We start from the raw sequence: 19,260 nt of genomic DNA on the forward strand, positions 1-19,260 counted from the left end.
GCAGAGGAGATTGAGGAGGGACATGATTGAGGGGCATAGATAGGGTAGACAGGAAGGAACTTTTCCCTTTGGTGGAGGGATCAATAACCAGGTGACAGATTTAAGGTGAGGGGCAGGAGGTTTAGAGGGGATGTGAGGAAGAATTTTTTCACCCAGAGGGTGGTGGGAATCTGGAACTCACTGCCTGAAAGGGTGGTAGAGGCAGAAACCTCATAACATTTAAGAAGTATTTGGATGTACACTTGCGATGCCATGGCATACAAGGCTATCGGCCTAGTGCTGGAAAATGAGATTAAAATAGTTAGGTACTTGTTTGACCGGCGCAGACTCAATGGACCGAAGTGCCTTTTTCTGTGCTATAGATCTCTATGACTCTATTCTGCTTTTTCCTAATTTTGAACAGCATTTCAGAAAACATAATAATCAAAATATTTAAAGATTTTTAATAAGAAATCAAAATTTACCTGAAGGATGCACTAGTAGTGCCATCACAAGAGATTGGTGATTATATGGAAAGTAGAGCTTCAGTGGCATCTGGAGGGAATGTAAAAAAGCAGATTCAAAAAAACTGAACGATTACTGACTAGATCTATGCACTAAGTATGAAGACAAAGATTATACAGATTAAATTTGTATTTCAGTACATCTCTCATTAAATAGCCATAATTCCAATGGAAATAGCAAGCCAACAACCAGGCAAATAGAAATAACTGGTATGGTGCAAAAGAAAAGTTCTTTTGAAACTTTAGAGCTAACAAATCAGAAGTATTTACCTCAGGAACTTTACATTGTAAAAACAATATTTAGCTGTGTGTGCATGTATGTTGCACCTAACTTTAATGCGGGCAGCAATGGCTCTGAGAGTGGGCCGGAAGCCCTGGGGCAATCTTGCCTCTGCCGTTTCTGGGAGCCCCAGCCTGACTCTGTGTCCATTAGACAATTAACTGCCTGGTGTCGGAGCTCCAGGCCTTTTAAGGATGGAAATCCCACCTCCATGAGCTGCCGACCAATTGGTGGGAAGGCGCCTCAGTCCCAGCAGCGCCATCAGGAAGTAGTGAACAAGTGGGACTGCACCCGGCCAGGAGCAGCAACATGGGTGCTGCATTGGAACCCAGGTGAGTGGGATTATGTTTGAAGGGGCCAGTCAGGCAGGTACCGGCAAGGTGGAGAGGAGGAGTCATAGGTGACAGTGGACGGGATTCTGCAGAGGTTATTTTTGCCACCATGGTAGGGGTGGGAGCCTCAGTGGGCACAGGGTACCCAATTAGAAAAATCCACCCCAACCCCACCCGCCCACCTAAGCCCACAGGGAGATCACCAGAATGCCAGCAGCGATGGGAAGACCGCCTTTAAGATGCCTCTGGGCAGGAAGGCCATCCTTGACCTTCCCCGCCACTGAGATAATTGCATAGTGTCCGGTACTCTGCCCCCCCGGCTTTCCCTCACAATTCCACAGCGCCCTGCCTCACAACCCACTCTCATGAGCCATGTTAAATTCTGTGCACTGCCTCAGTGACTACAAGAAAAAATGATCCTAAGGGATTTAAACTGAAAAACATAAACTAAAATGGCTGCTGTAATACAGAAAATGTTAGTCTTTGTTCTTTGTTCAGCGTCAGCCATGGTTCAGTTGGTAGCACTCTCAGCTGAGTTGGAAGATTCTGGGTTTGGACTTGAGCACAAAAATCAAGACTGCCACTCCAGCGCAGTAGTGAGTGCTGCACTGTCAAAGGTGCCATCTTTTGGATGAAACATTAAACCCATTATCTATCTGCCCTCTCAGGATGACACAAGAGAACTCGTGGCACTCTTTTGAAAAACTGTAGAAAAGTTATCCCCGGTGTTCTGGCCAATATTTATCTATAATTCAAGATCACAAAAACAGATTATCTGGTCATTATCATATTGCTGTTTGTGGAAGCTTGCTGTGTGAAATTTTGGTGCCGTGCTTACTATATTACAAAGATGACCACACTTCAAAAGTACTTCTTTGGCTGTAAAGTTGACAGTGGCACACAGGAAACATCTAGTGCTCATGTAAAGTGCTATATAAATGCAAGTCTTTTTTTCTTTTCACTTTTGCTACTGAACCAATTATTTATGGAATTTTACAGCATACAAAGTCATCACTGATCCCACTGTGCCTGTCCCAGCTTGGTCCAAGCTACTCAATGACTCGCATTCACCGACCTTTAATATTTTCTCCCAACTTTCATTGCATTGATTCCTTTCTCATATATATTAATGACCTGATTTGGGTATATAGGGAATCATTTTAAAGTTTTCACATGACACAACAGACATGTCAAAATAGTAAACAATGAGAAGATAGTAACAGACTTCAAGGGGACATAGAAAGACTGGTGAAAAGGACAGACACATTGTAGATTAAATTTAATGCTGAGAAGTGTGAAATGATGCAATTTGATAGGAAAAACAAGGAGGCAATAGAACCTAAATGGCACTCTTTTAAGGAGAGTGCAAGAACATAGAGATCAGGGAGTTCACATACTTTGAAGGCGGCAGCACAAGTTGATAAGGCTGTTAAAATAAGTCTACAGAATTCGTGTGTTAATAAATAGAGGCATAAGAGCCTAAAACTAAGGAAGTTATATTAAATTGATAATAATTGCTTTGGCCTCAACTAGAGTGTTGTACCTCCTTTAGGTAGGAAGTAGAACCATAGAAAAGTTACAGTGCAGAAAGAGGCCATTCAGCCCATTGTGGCCGTGCCAGCCAAAAAGAGAAAAAAAGAAACTAGCCACTCAGTTTAATCCCACTTTCCAGAACCTGGTCCATAGACTTGCAGGTTACAGCACTTTAGGTGCAGATCCAGGTATCTTTTAAATGAGTTGAGCATTTCAGCCTCAACCACCAACTTAGGTAGTGAATTCCAGACACCCACAACCCTCTAGATGAGAAAGCTTTTCCTTATGTCCCCTCTAATCCTTCTACCAATCACCTTAAATCTATGCCTCCTGGTAATTGACCCCACAGCTAGGGAAACAGGTCTTTCCTGTCTACCCTATCTAGGCCCCTCGTAATTTTGTATAGCTCAATTAGGTCACCCCTTAGCCTCCTCTCTTCTAAGGAAAACAACCCTAGTCTATTCAAATAAGATAAAAGCAAAAAACTGCGGATGCTGGAAATCCAAAACAAAAACAAAAATACCTGGAAAAACTCAGCAGGTCTGGCAGCATCTGCGGAGAGGAGCACAGTTAACGTTTCAAGTCCGAATGACCCTTCAACAGAGCTAAGTAAAATAGAAGAGAGGTGAAATATAAGCTGGTTTAAGGGCTGGGGGTGGGGGGGGGGCGCGCGGTGGCGAGGGTGGGACAAGTAGAGCTGGATAGAGGGCCAGTGATAGGTGGAAATAACCAAAAGATGTCATAGACAAAAGGACAAAGAGGTGTTGAAGGTGGTGATATTATCAAGGAATGTGCTAATTAAGGGTAGAAAGCAGGACAAGCAAGGTACAGATAGCCCTGGTGGGGCAGGGTGAAGGAATCGAAAAAGGCTAAAAGGTAGAGATAAAACAATGGATGGAAATACATTTAAAAATAATGGAAATAGGTGGAAAAAGAAAAATCTATATAAATTATTGGAAAAAAAAGGGGGGGGATCGGAAAGGGGGTGAGGATGGAGGAGAGAGTTCATGATCTAAAATTGTTGAACTCAATATTCAGTCCGGAAGGCTATGAAGTGCTAGGTCGGAGATGAACACCTTCGGCATTACCCAGACCTCCGTCGCTTGCCATTTCAACACACCACCCTGCCCACATGTCCGTCCTTGGACTGCTGCATTGTTCCAGTGAAGCTCAACGCAAACTGGAAGAACAGCACCTCATCTTCCAACTAAGCACTTTACAGCCTTCCAAGCTGAATATTGAGTTCAACAATTTTAGATCATGAACTCTCTCCTCCATCCCCACCCCCTTTCCAATCCACCCCCGTTTTTTCCAATAACTTATATATTTTTCTTTCCCCACCTATTTCCATTATTTTTAAATGTATTTCCATCCATTGTTTTATCTCTACCTTTTAGCCTTTTTCGATTCCTTCACCCCACCCCCACTAGGGCTATCTGTACCTTGCTTGTCCTGCTTTCTACCCTTAATTAGCACATTCCTTAAATAATATCACCACCTTCAACACCTCTTTGTCCTTTTGTCTGTAACATCTTTTGGTTATCTCCGCCAATCACTGGCCTTCTATCCAGCTCTACTTGTCCCACCCCCCCCTCCTTAAACCAGTTTATATGTCACCTGTCTTCTATTTTTACTTAGTTCTGTTGAAGGGTTATTCGGACTCGAAACGTTAACTGTGTTCCTCTCCGCAGATGCTGCCAGACCTGCTGAGCTTTTCCTAGTCTATTCAATCTCTGCTCACAGCTGCAATTTTTAAGCCCTGGCAACATTCTTGTAAATCTCCTCTGCACTCTCTCCAGAGCAATTATGTCCTTCTTGTAATGTGGTGACCAGAACTGCGCACAAAATTCCAGCTGTGGCCTAACCAACATTATATACAGTTCCATCATTACATCTCTGCTTTTGTATTCAATATCTCGCCCAATAAAGGAAAGCGTTCCATATGCTTTGTTGACCAACTTGCCCACCCGTCCTGCCACCTTCCTGTGGACATGCACTCCAAAGTCTCTCACTTCCTCAACCTCTCTCAAAAGCTTTCCGTTTATTGTTTTGTTTGCCCTCCCCATATGCATCACCTCACTCTTTTACGGATTGAATTCCATTTGCCACTTCTCCGTCCACTCAACCAAACCATTGATATCCTTCTAAGTCGACAGCTATCCCCTTCAATATCAACTACACGGCCAATTTTTGTGTCATCTGCCAATTTCCCAATCATGCCTCCCACATTTAAATCTAAATCATTAATATATACAATAAACAGCAAGCGCCCAACACTGAGTCCTGTGGAACATCATTGGAAACAATTATCCATTCACAAAAACATCCATTGACCATTACCCTTTGTTTCCTGTCACAGAGCCAATTTTGGATCCAACCTGCCACCTTCCCCTGTATCCTGTGAGATCTCACTTTCCTGACCAGTCTGCCATGTGGGACCTTGTCAAATGCCTTATTGAAATCCATGTAGACATCATCCACTGCACTATCTTCATCAAGCCTCCTTGTTGCTTCCTTAAAAAATTCTATTAAGTTAGTAAGGCACAATCTTCCCCAAAAACCATGCTGACTATCCCTGATCAATCCGTGCCTTTCTAAGCGACAATTTATCCTGTCTCTCGGAATTGTTTCCAATAATTTGCCCAAGACTGAAGTCAGACTGACCGGCCTATAATTTTCTGGCCTACCCCTCGCACCCTTTTTAAATAATGGTACAACGTTCGCAGACCTCCAATCCTCTGGGACCTCGCCGGTACCTAGTGAGGATTGGAAAATGATCCTCAGAGCATCAGCTATTTCCTCCCTGGCTTCCTTCAATAGCCTGGGATACAGTCCATTTGGCCCTGGTGATTTATCCACTTTCAAGGATGCCAGTCCCTCCGGTACCTCCTTTCTCACTATGCTAATTGTATCTAATATTTCGCAGTCCTCCTCTTTAACTAGAATGTGTGCATCATCCCTCTCCTTAGTGAAGACAGGGACAAAGTACTCATTGAGAAACCTGCCCACATCTTCTGCATCAACCCACAAGTTACCATATACATCTGTTAGGCCCTATCTTTTTCTTGGTTATTCTGTTGCTCTTAATGTACTGGTAAAACGTTTTAGGATTTTCTTTGATTTTACCTGCCAATATTTTTTTGTGTCCTCGCTTTGCTTTCCTAATTTTCATTTTCACTTCAGCCCTGTCCTTCCAAACCTCTCTAGGCTTTCTACAGTATTAAGTCTTTTATGACTGTCATAAGCTTTCTTTTTCTGCTTTATCTTGGCCTGTATGTTTCTGGATAACCAGGGGGCTCTAGATTTGGCAGTGCCATCTTTTTCCTTTGTGGGGACATGGCTACACTGTGCCCATAGAATCTTGTCTTTGAATGCCTCCCACTGATTTGACATGGTTTTTCCTTCTAATAACTGTATCCAGTCCACTTTCGCCAACTTTGTAAAATTTGTCTTCCCTCAATTTAAAACTTGTACTCCTGTTCTATTTTTGTCTTTTTCCATAATGATGCTAAATCTAACTATATTTATGGTCACTATCTCCAAAATGGTCCCCCACTGCTACTTCACTCACTTGCCCAGCTTCATTTCCTAAGACTAAATCCAGAATTGTGCCCCCTTTCATTGGGCTTGTTACTTGCTAGCTAAAAAAGTTCTCTTGAATGCAGTTCAAGAATCTTGCGCCCTCTATGCCCTACACACTGTTTGTATCCCAACTGATATTAGGGTAGTTGAAGCTCCCAACAATTGCTGCCCTATTGTTTTTGTACTCAAAAATCTGCCTACATATTTGCTTTTCTAACTCCCTTCCACTATCTGGAGTCTATAGTACACTCCCAGCAGTGTGGCTGCCCGTTTTATTTCTGAGCTCGACTCATACGGCCTCATTTGATGCTTCATTTAATATATCATCCCTCCTCACAGCTGTAATTGATTCTTTAATCAATAATGCTACACCTCCATCTTTTTTATCCCCTTCCTTATCCTGCCTGAAAACTCTATATCTAGAGATGTTGAGCTGCCATTTTTGCCTCTCCTTGAGCCAAGTTTTCATTATAGTGATGATATCATGCTGCCATATGTCTATCATGTGGGGATGCTGGCGGAGAGGGTGGAGGGAGCGGAAGCAGAGCGAGGAGAGAGTGGGAATAGAGGAACAGGGAGGAAAGCAGTGAGGGTGCTAGTGGAGAGGGAGGATAACACAAGGAGCAGAATAGGAGGACAGCAGTGGGGAGAGGGTGCAGAACGGGAACAAGGGCAGGAGACTGGCAGTAAGGGGAGGAATGCACTAGTGGAATGTGGAAGACAGGCGCAGGGGAGAGAGAGAAAAAGTGGTCATATTCAACCACAAGCTGAGCTTTGCCACATCTGACCACGTTCCAACATCTACAGCCATCCATCAGCCAGCTCAGCTCTCTATAAACTCTTATTCTTCTTCACCTGTCACTCCCTCCCTCCTTTAATACCCTCTTTAAAAGCCACTCCTTAGTTTCCCCTACTAATATCTCCTCCATGACCTGCATTCATTTTTCTCGTTATGCCTCTGAAGTGGTTTGGGATGTTTCTCTATGTTAAAGATGCTGTTTAAATCTGAAATGGTATTAAAACAATTTACCATAAAGTTGTTGGATCGTTGTAAAAGCCCAACTGGTTCATAGTGTTCTTTCAGGCATTCCAGAGCTTGAGGCTTTGGCAATTGAAGATGTGTCCACCAATGGTGGACAAATTAAAATAAAGGATGTACTGAAGGCTAGAATTATCTTGGAAGGTTGTGGGGCTGGATTACAGAGATAGGGAGAGTCAAGATAATGGAGGAATTTAAAAACAAGAATGAGGATTTTAAAATTGAGATATTGTTTAACTGGGAGCCATTGCAGGTCACTGAGCAGATGGGTGATGGGTCAGCAGGACTTGGTGTGAGTTAGGACATAGGCAGTAGAATATTGCATGACCGTAAGTTTAGGAAGGATAGAACATGGGAATCTAGCCAAGGGAACATTGGAATAGTCAAGTCTATAAGTAACAAAGCCATGAGTGAGGGTTTCAGCAGCAGATGAGCTAAGGTAAGAGTCAGTTAATGTTACAGAGGTGGAAGTAGGTGATCTTAGTTATGATGTGGCTACGTGATCAGAAGCTCATCTCGAGGTCAAATATGACACTCTGGTTGTGAAAAGCCTGGTTTAGCCTCAGACAATTAGTTACAAGGGAGAGAGATGGAGTCAGTTGCTAGGGAATGGTGCTTGTGGCAGGGTCTGAAAACAATGGCTTCAGTGTTCCAATATTTATTTAGAGGAAATTACTGCTCATCCAGTACTGGATATCAAGTAAGCGGTCTGACAATTTAGAGACAGTGGTGAGAGTGAGAGAGGTGTTAGTGAGATAGAGCTGGATGTCATCAGTGTACACGTGGAAACCAGTGCCAGTATTTTCCAATGATGTCACCAAACTGCAGCATGTAAATGGAAAATAGGAGGGGGCCAAGGATATATCCTTGGGGGACACCAGAGGTCATGAGATCTGAGTGGCAAGATAAGTCATTGCAGGTGGTTCCCTGGCTGTGACTGCCTAGATAAGAATGGAAACAGGTAAGTCCAGTTCCAGCCAACTGGATGATAGTGGAGATGTTGGGGAAGAATAGTGAGGTAACTATGTGGAGGGCTGTAGGCAGGTCAAGAAGAATGAAGGGGGATTGTTTACCTTTGTTACAGTCACATAGGATGTCACTTATAACCTGTAAGAGCTGTTTCAGTTCTGTGGCGAAGCGGAAATCTGTTTGGAGAAATTCAAACATGGAGTTGCTGGAAAGATGGGCATGATTTGGGAGGTGACAACACTTTGAGAGGAAAGGGGAGTTGATAATGGGGCGGTAGTTTGCAAGGACAGAGAGGTCAAGTGTTTTTTATCAAGAGGCGCAAGAATGGCAGATTTGATGACAAGGGGGACAATTGATATTTATGTTGATATAATGATATCAAATACAATATTTGAGGAGAAACAGCTGTTACCAATAACAGCTAGCATGAGCCAATAGTTTGGTGGGGAAAGGTTGAGGAAAAGAGGTGTATCTCATACACATGAGAAGCTTGAACAGGGCAGGAGGGAAACAGGAGAGAAACTAATAGAAGATGCAAGTTCAGGATCCAGTAACATAAATAATGACCATGACCACTGGACTGAGGTATCAGAGATCTTATAGACTCCTTAAAGCAAGGTATTTTGAATTTATGAATGCTGTCTGTAACTCAACTCATAAATTGCTTTCAAAAGCTAGCTGCTCTTTTCAATTAGAAACTGAAGGACTCACCTGAGGTTGCACCTGTAGCAATGCTTGAACAAAACACTGTGTAAATACTTGTATAATGGTAATAATTTTAGGATGCCCATCAGAATCTAGTAGGGTGGCCCTTACAATTTAAAGAAACAAAAAAAGCACAATTAGCATACATTACTGCCAATCATCCAGTGTTAAACAATGTATTCATGCAAAACAAATTATCTGTTTGTATATGGGGCTATCTGATCATGCTGATCAAGGGTAATAATATCTCACTGTAATTCATACAGCTGGCTGCTCTTTAAATTCAGCTGCTTACATCTTGAGACAAGGAATCTTCTCAAATCCTGCCTTTTTTTAATCATGTGCACTCTTGGTGCAAGTTTTACAATAGAATCGAAAGAGTGAATTTCCATCATTTGGTATGTTTCAAATCAAAATTCACTTCCTTTTGGCAAATAATTGCATTTTACATGTTTTTCTAACTAATTTAACTCAATACAGATTATTCAGTATGCCACAAGCACCATTGTGCTTCTTTGCATTACATTGCATAAAAGCAGCAAACAGCTGTGCAGCTGGAAACTAACTGTTCACTCTCTTTATAACAAACTATGTAGTGAATCATACTTATCCTAACATCTGTTCTATCTTTATCCTGATAATTTGGTTGGATCATTCATCTTTTTAATATTATAGACATGAGAATATACAATAGTGCCAGAGAGAAAATGATAGGCCTTTCAGGGTGCCCTCATTTCTTCTGCTATGTACAGTTGTGAATATAAGTCACACAGTAAAATCAACACCTTCTCCCCATCATCATTTAGCAATATAAAGCTGGCACTATATCATGGGGGAGGCAGTGGCATAATGGTCTTCACTGGTCTGGTAATCCAGAGATGCAGGGGACCTGGGTTCAAATCCCATCACGGCAGTATTTGAATTCAACAAAAATCTGGAATTATAAGTATAACAATGACTATGAATCGATTATCGTAAACACCAAACTGGTTCACAAATGTCTTTTAGGTAAGGAAATCTGCCATCCTCACCCGTGACTCTTAAATACCCTCTGAAATGGTATCAAACCACTAAAAAGCCAATAAAAAGGAACGAAACCTGGCATCGACCTGGGCACCAGAAATGACAATGGCAAACTCAGCCCTGGCTCACAGTCTAATCATAGGCACCGCTGAGAGGTGGCGGCATAGTGGCATACAGTCATTGCATAGTGATAGGAGGGAGTTGCCCTGGGAGTCCTCAACATTGTCTCCGGACCCCGTGAAACCACCCACACCCCGCCCCCAGGAAACCTCCGCCTGATTACCACATACGTGCCACACCCCCCTCAGCTGATTCATCAGTACTCCTCCATGTTGAACACCACTTAGAGAAAGCACTGAGGGTGGCAAGGGTGCAGAATGTATTCTGGGTGGGGGACTTCAATGTCCATTCTCTAATTCCATCAGGGCCCAGCCAGACCAAGCTGGGTCTGCCGCAGGTGGTGAGGGAACCAACAAGTGGAAAAAACATACTTGACCTGATATACACCAACCTGCATGCCACAGATGCATCTGTCCACAACAGTATTGGTAAGAGTCCTTGTGGAGATAAATTGCCATCTTCACATTGAAGATATCCTTCATTATATTGTGTCGCACTATCACCATGCTAAATGGGATAGATTTCAAAAAGATCTAGCAACTCAAGACTGGGCATCCATGAGGCGCTGTGGGCCATCAGCAGTAGCAGAATTGTACTCAACCACAATCTGTAACCTCATGGCCTGCATGCCACCCACTCTATCATTACAACCAAGCCAGGGGATCAACCCTGGTTCAATGAAGAGTGCAGGGGGGTATGCCAAGAGCTTCACCAGGAATAGCTAAAAATAAGGTGTCAATCTGGTGACAACACAGGACTACTTGCGTGCCAAACACCACAAGACAGAGCTAAGCAATTCCACAACCAACGGATCAGGCCTAAGTTCTGCAATCCTGCCACAACCAGTTGTGAATGGTAGTGGACAATTAAACTGGAGGAGGAGGCTCCAAAAATATTCCCATTGTCAATGATGGAGGAACCCAGTACATCAGTGCAAAAGATAAAGCTTAAGCATCCACAACAATCTTCCACCAGAAATGCTGAGTGGATGATCCATCTTGGCCTCCTCCCGAGGTACCCAGCATCATAGATGCCAACCTTAAGCCAATTCAATTCACTCCACGTAATACCATGAAATGGCTAATGGCACTGGATACTGCAAAGGTTATGGGCCCTGACAATATTCCAGCAATAATAATGAAGAGTTGTGCTCCAGGACTTGCTGCGCCCCTAGGCAAGCTGTTCCAATACAGCTACAACAGTTGCATCCACCTGGCAATGTGGAAAATTGCCCAGATATGTCCTATACACAAAAAGCAGGACAAATCCAACCAGGCCAATTACCACCCCATTAGCCTACTCTCGATCATCAGTGATGGAAGGGGTCATCAACAGTGCTATAAAGCGGCACTTTCTTAGCAATAATCTGCTTACTGATGACCAGTTTGGGTTCTGCCAGGGTCACTCAGCTTCTGACCTCATTACAGCCTTGGTTCAAACATGGACAAAAGAGCTGAACTCCAGATGTGAGGTGAGAGTGACTGCCCTTGTCACCAAGGCCGCATTTGACCGAGTGTGTCATCAAGGAGCTCTAGCAAAACTAGAGTCAACGGGAATCAAGGGGAAAACTCTCTACTGGTTGGGGTCATACCTAGCACAAAGGAAGATGGTTGTGGTTGTTGGAGGTCAATCATCTCAGTTTCAGGACATTACTGCAGAAGTTCCTCAGTGCCCTAGGCCAAACCAAGTTCAGCTGCTTCATCAACGGCCTTCCTTCCATCATGAGGTCAGAAGTGGGGATGTTCGCTGATGATTGCACAATGTTCAGCACCATTCGCAACACCTCAGATACTGAAGCGGTCCATGCAGCAGGACCTGGACAATATCCAGGCTTGGGCTGATAAGTAGCAAGTAACATTCGTGCCACACAAGCACCAGGCAACCGCCATTGCCAACAATAAAGAATCTAACCATCACCCCTTGACATTCAATGGCATTACCATCGCTGAATCCTCCATGAATCCTGGGAGCTATCCCATTGACCAGAAACTAAACTGGGCTAGCCATGTAAATACTGTGGTTACAAGAGCAGGTCAGAGGCTAGGAATCCTGCGATGAGTAACTCAGCTCCTGACTCCCCAAAGCCTGTCCACCATCTACAAGGCACAAGTCAGGTGTGTGATGGAATACTCTACACTTGCCTGGATGAGTGCAGCTCTAACAACACTCAAGAAGCTTGACACCATCCAAGACAAAGCTTGATTGGCACCAAATCCACAAACATTCATTTCCTCCACCTCTGATGAACAGTGGCAGCAGTGTGTACCATTTACAAAATGCACGACAGAATCTCAGCAAGGATCCTTAGGCAGCGCCTTCCAAACTGACGACCACTGCCATCTAGAAGGATAAAGGTAGCAGTTACATGGGAACTCCACCACCTGGAAGTTCCCCTCCAACCATGCACCATCCTGACTTGGAATTATATCACTGTTCCTACTGTTGCTGGGTCAAAAGCCTGGAACTCCCTCCCTAACAGCACTTTGGGTGTACCTATGCCACAGGGACTGCTGCAGTTCAAGAAGGCATCTCACCATCAACTTCTCGAGGGCAATTAGGGATGGGCGTTAAATGCTAGCCTATTCAGCGATGCTCACATCTCATGAATGAATTTAAAAAATACAAATTAATTTAAGCGTTAATGGAAAGGCAAAATAGTGCAGATGGTAGAAATCCAAAATAAGAACAGGAAATGGCAGGAACACTCAGCAAGTCTGGCAGCAACTGTGAAAAGAGAAACAGAATTAATATTTCAAGTCTGTGACCTCTCATCGTGATTAATCATATTTATTAACAACTATATTTTAAAACTTACTCCAAGAGCTGCACATAAAGTAATGGGTAAATAGCTTCTTTTGTGGTGTGAAACTGTCTGTCTTCTACTCTTGTATGAACTATTTAAAATAAAACACACACAAGCAGCAGCATGTTTTCTTTTTAAAGTGGCTGCAATCCTTTATGTGTTTCAAAGGGATGGAGTACTCTTTTCAATTGGCACTTCATTTTTTGCAAGACTTGCTACATAATAAAGATTTTTTTTTCTTTATTGTTTCATGGGATGTGGGCCTTGCTGGCAAGAGCCTTCTCAGGGGCAATTAGGGATGGCCAATAAATGCTGGCCTAGCCAGCGTCGCCCACATCTCAGGAAGGAATTAAAAAAACTTATTGCCTATTCCTAATTGCCCTTGAACCGAGTGGCTTGTTTGGCCATTTCAGAGAGCAGTTAAGAGTCAACGACATTGTTGTGGGTCTAGACTCACATGTAGGCCAGACCAGGTAAGGATGGCAGATTTCCTTCCTAAAGGGCATTAGTGAACAAGGTTTTTTTTTACGACAATCGATAATAGCTTCATTTATTACTGAGTCTACTTTCAGACCCTGATTTTATTAATTGAAATTAAATTCCACTGGCTGTCATGGTGGGCTCATAGACTCAGACATCTACAGCACAGGAGGCCATTCGGCCCATCATGTCCACTCCAGTCAACAAATATCTGACTACACTAATCCCATTTTCCAACACTTGGCCCATAGCCCTGGAGGCTATGGCAACGCAAGAAATATCAAAATACTTTTTAAATGTTATGTGTTTCTGACTCAACCAACCTTTCAGGCAGTGAGTTCCAGACTCCCACCATCCTATGGGTGAAAGAATTTCTCAACTCCCCTCTTATCCTTCCACCTCTTACCTTAAATCTATGCCCCCTCTACTAATGGAAAAAGTGCCTTCCTATCCACTCTATCTATGCTCTTCATAATTTTATACACTTCTATCAGGTCCCCTCTCAACCTTCGTTGCTCCAAGGAAAACAACCCCAGCCCATCCAATCTTTCCTCAAATCTCAGACCCTCCAGCCCAGGCAGCATCGTGGTAAATCTCCTCTGCACCCTCTCCAGTGCAATCACATCCTTCCTATAATGTGGTGACCAGAACTACACACGGTATTCCAGTTGCGGCCTAATCAGCGTTTTATACAGTTCCAGCATAACCCCCTGCTCTTGTATTCTATGCCTCAACTAATAAAGGCAAGTACCATATGCCTTCTTAACCACCTTATCTACCTGCTCTGCTACCTTCAGGGATCTATGGATATGCACACCAAGGTCCCTCTGATCTTCAGTACTTTCCAGGGTCCCACCATTCATAGTGTAATCCCTTGCATTATTAGCCCTCCCCAAGTGCATTACCTCACGCTTTTCCGGGTTAAATTCCACTTACCAGTACTCTGCCCACCTGACCAGTCCATTAATATCCTCCTGCAGTTTATGGCTATCCTCCTCACTATTTACCACCCTACCAGTTTTCGTGTCATCCGCGAACTTCTTAACCGCACCCCTTACATTTAAGTCCAAATCATTTATGTATACCACAAACAGCAAGGGCCCCAGCACCAAGCCCTGTAGAACTGAAAACATGGTTCCAGTCACAGAAACATCCCTCTAACATCACCCTCTGCTTCTTGCCTGTCAGCCAATTTTGGATCCAACATGCCACTTTGCCTTGGATCCCATGGGCTCTTACTTTCTTGGCAGTCTGCCATAAGAGACCTTATCAAAAGCCTTGCTAAAGTCCATGTAGACTACATCAAATGTTTTACCCTCATCAACACTCCTGGCTACCTCCTTAAAAAATTCGATCAAATTTGTCAAACATGAACTTTCCTTAACAAATCCATGCTGACCATCCCCGATTAATCTGTGTCTCTCCAAGTACAGATATATTCTGTCCCTCAGAATTCTTTCCAGTATCTTCCCCACCACTGAGGTCAGACTGACTGGCCTGTAATTTCCTGGTCTATCCCTTCCTCCCTTTTTTAATAATGGGACAACATTAGCAGTCCTCCAATCCTCTGGCACCTCACATGTGGCCTGAGTGGGTTTGAAAATTACTGCCAGGGCCCCTGATATCTCTTCCCTTGCCTCGCTCAACAGCCTGGGATACATCTCATCTTGGCCTGTGGATTTATCCACTTTTAAGGCCACTAAACCCACTAATACCTCTTCTCTCTCTTTGTTAATTTCCTCTAATATTTCACAGTCCTCCACCCTGATGTCTATAACTGTGTTGTCCTTTTCTATTGTGAAGGCCGGCGCAAAGTATTATTCAGGACTATACCCACAACTTCTGGGTCCACAAACAAATTACCTCTATGGTCCCTAATTGGCCCTATTCTTTCCTTAGTTATTCTCTTGTTCTTTGGGTATTTAAAAAACCCCTTTGGGTTTTTCTTTATTCTTTGTTCCTTTACCCATCAATGTTTTTTCATGCACTCTTAGCTTTCCAAATTTCCTTAAGTTCCCCTCTGCACTTTTTATACTCCTCTAAGGACTTTGCCATACCGAGTCCTCAGTATCTGCCTTAAGCTTCTCTTTTTTTCTTAATCCTAACCTTTACGTCCCTTGACATCCAGGATTCTCCGGACTTGGTTCCCCCGCCTTGTCTTTACGGAAACATATTTGCCCTGTACTCTTGTTATTTCCTCCTTGAATGCTTCCCACTGCTATGACACAGTATTATCTGCAAGTAGCTGCTCCCAGTCTATTTGGGCCAAATTGCATCTCTTTGAGCCCATCTCTTTGGGATTTGAACCCACGCCCTCAGAGCATTAGCCTGGGTCTCTGATTACTACTTCAGTAACATTACCGCTACATCAGTCTGACAATAAATTAAAGCCAATTAATGATGAAGAGATAGTGCTAGAACACAGAGGTACATAATTTAATACCATATTTCCAGAAAGGACCAATGACAAATCTCAATACAAGTTAAGATAAAATGGAAACTGTATTGATTCTAACTTACTAGCATTATATGCGACCATTATATAATTCTGTAGTTGCAGATGACAAATTAGTTCTGAGGAGTACATGCTTCAAACTTGACCTAGCTATTTTTTTTAATTCATTCATGGGATGTGGACTTCACTGGCTGGGCCAGCATTTATTGCCCATCGTAGTTGCCCTTGAGAATGTGGTGATTTGCCTTGAACTGCTGCAGTCTATGTGGTGTGGGTACAGCCACAATGCTGTTAGGAGGAGAGTTCAAGGATTTTGAGCCAGCGACAGTAAATGAACAGCGATATATTTCCAAGTCAGGATGGTGAGTGACTTTGAGAACTTCTAGGTGGTGGTGTTCCCATCTATCTGCTGCCCTTGTCCTTCCAGATGGTAGCGGTCATGGGTTTGGAAGGTGCTGTCAAAGGAACCTTGGTGAATTCCTGCAGTGCGTCTTGTAGATGGTACACACTGCAGCTACCGTGCGTTGGTGGTGGAGTGAATGTTTGTGAATGTAGTGCCAATCAAGTGGGCTGCTTTGTCCTGGATGGTGCCAAGCTTCTTGAGTGTTGTGGGAGCTGTACTCAAGTGGGGAGTATTCCATCACACTCCTGACTTGTGCCTTGTAGAAGGTGGACAGGCTTTAGGGAGTCAGGAGATGGGTTACTCGTCACATTATTCCTAGCTTCTGACCTACTCTTGTAGCCACAGTATTTATATTATCAGTCCAGTTCAGTGTCTAGTCAATGTAATCCCTCTGGATGTTGATAGTGGGGGATTCAATGATAGTAATGCCACTGAACATAAAGGGGCGATGGTTAGATTCTCTTTTGTTGGAGATGGTCATTGCCTGACATTTGTGTGGTGCGAACGTTACTTGCAGTGTTAATGATACCAGCCATGAAACAATTGTTCCTTTATAAAATAATGGATAAGGTCCCCAATTAAGTTATATAATGTGCTCCATTGAAATCTATCAACATGACCCAAATGGCAACCTTGACTTTGACGGTAGCACAATATAATAAAGACAGCAGTACAACTTGTTTTAAGATACTGATCAACCTAGAGAGATTGGTTCTGCTGGTACAAATAAAAGCTGAGGTTACAATATAAACATGGGTGGAATTTAATTCTTCCCCACCCCTACCCAGAGTTGAGCTCAAAGAGGGGAGGGGGTGGCAGGAGGTTGTTTAATTAGGTGGGGAGGTGCAGGGTGGAGACCTTACCATCTTCTCACCTCCTCTTGATCACATCCTGGACAGAAAGGGTCGAGGACAGCCTTCCTAAGGAAAGCCAATTGAGGCTCTTAAAGTGGCCACTTAAGGGCCTCATCCCACTACCGCTCATATTCAACTAGCCCATGAATGAAGTGCCCCACCTACCATTAAAACTAACTCCACTCCTGACCCAAACACTCGGGTTCCCCCGACTGGCCCGGTGAGCCTGCCTTACCTACCTCCACTCCAGGCTCCAGCAATGATCCTGAAGCATAGGTCTATTACAGCACCCCTCCCAGTGGCATGGGCAGTACTGGACAGCAGATGGTCTCTGACTGACTGGCAGCTCTCTGAGGATGCAGTGGGTGATTTGGGGGGGGCGGCAGCAGTGGATGGCGGGGACTTCCATTGTGAAGATGCCAAGGACCTCGCTGTTAATCAGATAGGTTCCTGATTGACATTAAATCAGGTCCAGGGCAGCCATGTGGCCGTGGATGGGTTGCCACTGGCTCTCGAGCTGGTGGATGGCTGGGAGCATTAGATTCCACCCCATGTTTTCTCTGGCCATGTCAAATGACAAGAGTGATTCATTGTTTCCTGGCTAACCTGTGGCAGTCGAGATCTCTTTGGATCGACTAATCAAACTCAGATTTCAAGTAATAAAAGCAGAAAATGCCAGAAATATTCAGCTGGTCAGTCAGCATCTTGTGTTGAGAGAAATAGAGTGAACACTAGATGAAATTGCCCAGCCACTCCAGAATGGTCAGGATGGGTTCCAGGCTCTGCAACAGGCCATTGAGCCAAACTGGAGGCACAATCTTTCATTCCACTGATCATAACCTATAAGCTTTGAGGCGGGCTTTCCACTGAACCAAGCATATTACCATAGATCGCAGTGTATAAGTCAACCTCTAAAGCCTCCAAAAATCTTTCAAAAAACAGGGGTTGACTTATATGCCAAATACAAAATGTGAACTGCCGGTGTGTGGTCACCATTTTAAAATGTTAAAAAAAGAACTGGTAATTCATATTAATGTGGCACGGGTTATTGAATGAATTAATACCACAAAGGTGCCTTCAACCACAATCAAAGCTTTTTAAACCTGTCTTTGACATCCGACGCAATGAGTACATCAAATTCATAGAGTCACTTTGGCTGTTGCGTCATCATAAGGATCTCACTCTGAATCTGATGTAGCGCTTTCGGTTTTATAACCCTTCCCCTTCATCCATTGAATTGAGTATTCCACATTTTTTGAACGATCTGATGACAGTTTATGCATTAATAGCATCCCATGAAATGATGATGAAACCAGATAAAACATCCAGTTGGGCAGCACATTTGTGAAGGTTTCTTCTTTGTCAACATCCACCTATTCCATTGTGCCAACATGATCCCTGAATGGATGTTGAGGCACAGATCCAAAAGGTTGAACTATGGATGTTAGACCCCTGGTATAACTACAATGTTATTTCTTCACAGAAATCTCTTGATCTCATCGGTTATATGGGGTCTAGACATGTCTCACATTAATAAGCTGCATTCTTTGTGTGGACCACTGGGATGTCTATCCCACACATTATTGATCCACAACTTTACTCTATCTCATCCATCCATTGCAAAAAAACTCCTACAGGGAACTTGGTGTTTGGTATGATTTTACACTTGAAAATTAGCATTGGCTTTAATTTTGTTCCATCGGCCATGCAGGCTAGTACAATTGTGAATTGTGCCATCTTGTGTCCTGTTGTTTTCACTGGAACTGTTTTTTCAAAACCTTTCCATTCCACAATTTGGTTGCTGGGCACATCAAAATTCATGGATGTTTAATCCATGTTGCCAATGTGACATAATGGACACTCATGTTTTTGCCACGATCTGATGATGAATCGTTGGAAACTAGTAATTTTGGCATTGAGATCTTTGGTAGTCTCTGAGCGATGATGCAACACTAGACATTTTTGTTCCATAAAGCAGCTACAAAAACTAACTTGCTCTGAAATCTTTAACTGGACGTAGGGTTTAATTTAGCCCACTTAAGTATACACATACCGACTGCATTTCTGGTGACAATGAAACTATTCTGATGATTTGCGAGGGCCCATTCCGATACATGCTTCTCAAGTTCAGGTCAGTGGCTGGTCCCTGTTCTCATGGCACATTTAGTCTTGGGCAAAT

The 19,260-nt window shown here is 43.3% G+C and overlaps 1 protein-coding gene across 5 annotated transcripts in view; it reads right to left on the reverse strand.

Moving 5' to 3' along the window:
- The window catches only part of fancc (FA complementation group C), a 233,431-nt gene that overhangs the window by 41,289 nt on the left and 172,882 nt on the right, over nt 1-19,260 (reverse strand). For all 5 annotated transcript variants that reach the window (XM_041185537.1, XM_041185534.1, XM_041185536.1 and 2 more), the window contains 2 exons: nt 8,950-9,049; nt 465-534 (listed from right to left, as the gene is read on the reverse strand). In XM_041185537.1, the coding sequence (XP_041041471.1) occupies nt 465-534; nt 8,950-9,049 (170 nt within the window). The remainder of the gene's footprint in view (nt 1-464; nt 535-8,949; nt 9,050-19,260) is intronic.

This window comes from Carcharodon carcharias, chromosome 4 (genome assembly GCF_017639515.1).
Source record: "Carcharodon carcharias isolate sCarCar2 chromosome 4, sCarCar2.pri, whole genome shotgun sequence".
In the NCBI taxonomy this organism is placed as follows: domain Eukaryota; kingdom Metazoa; phylum Chordata; class Chondrichthyes; order Lamniformes; family Lamnidae; genus Carcharodon; species Carcharodon carcharias.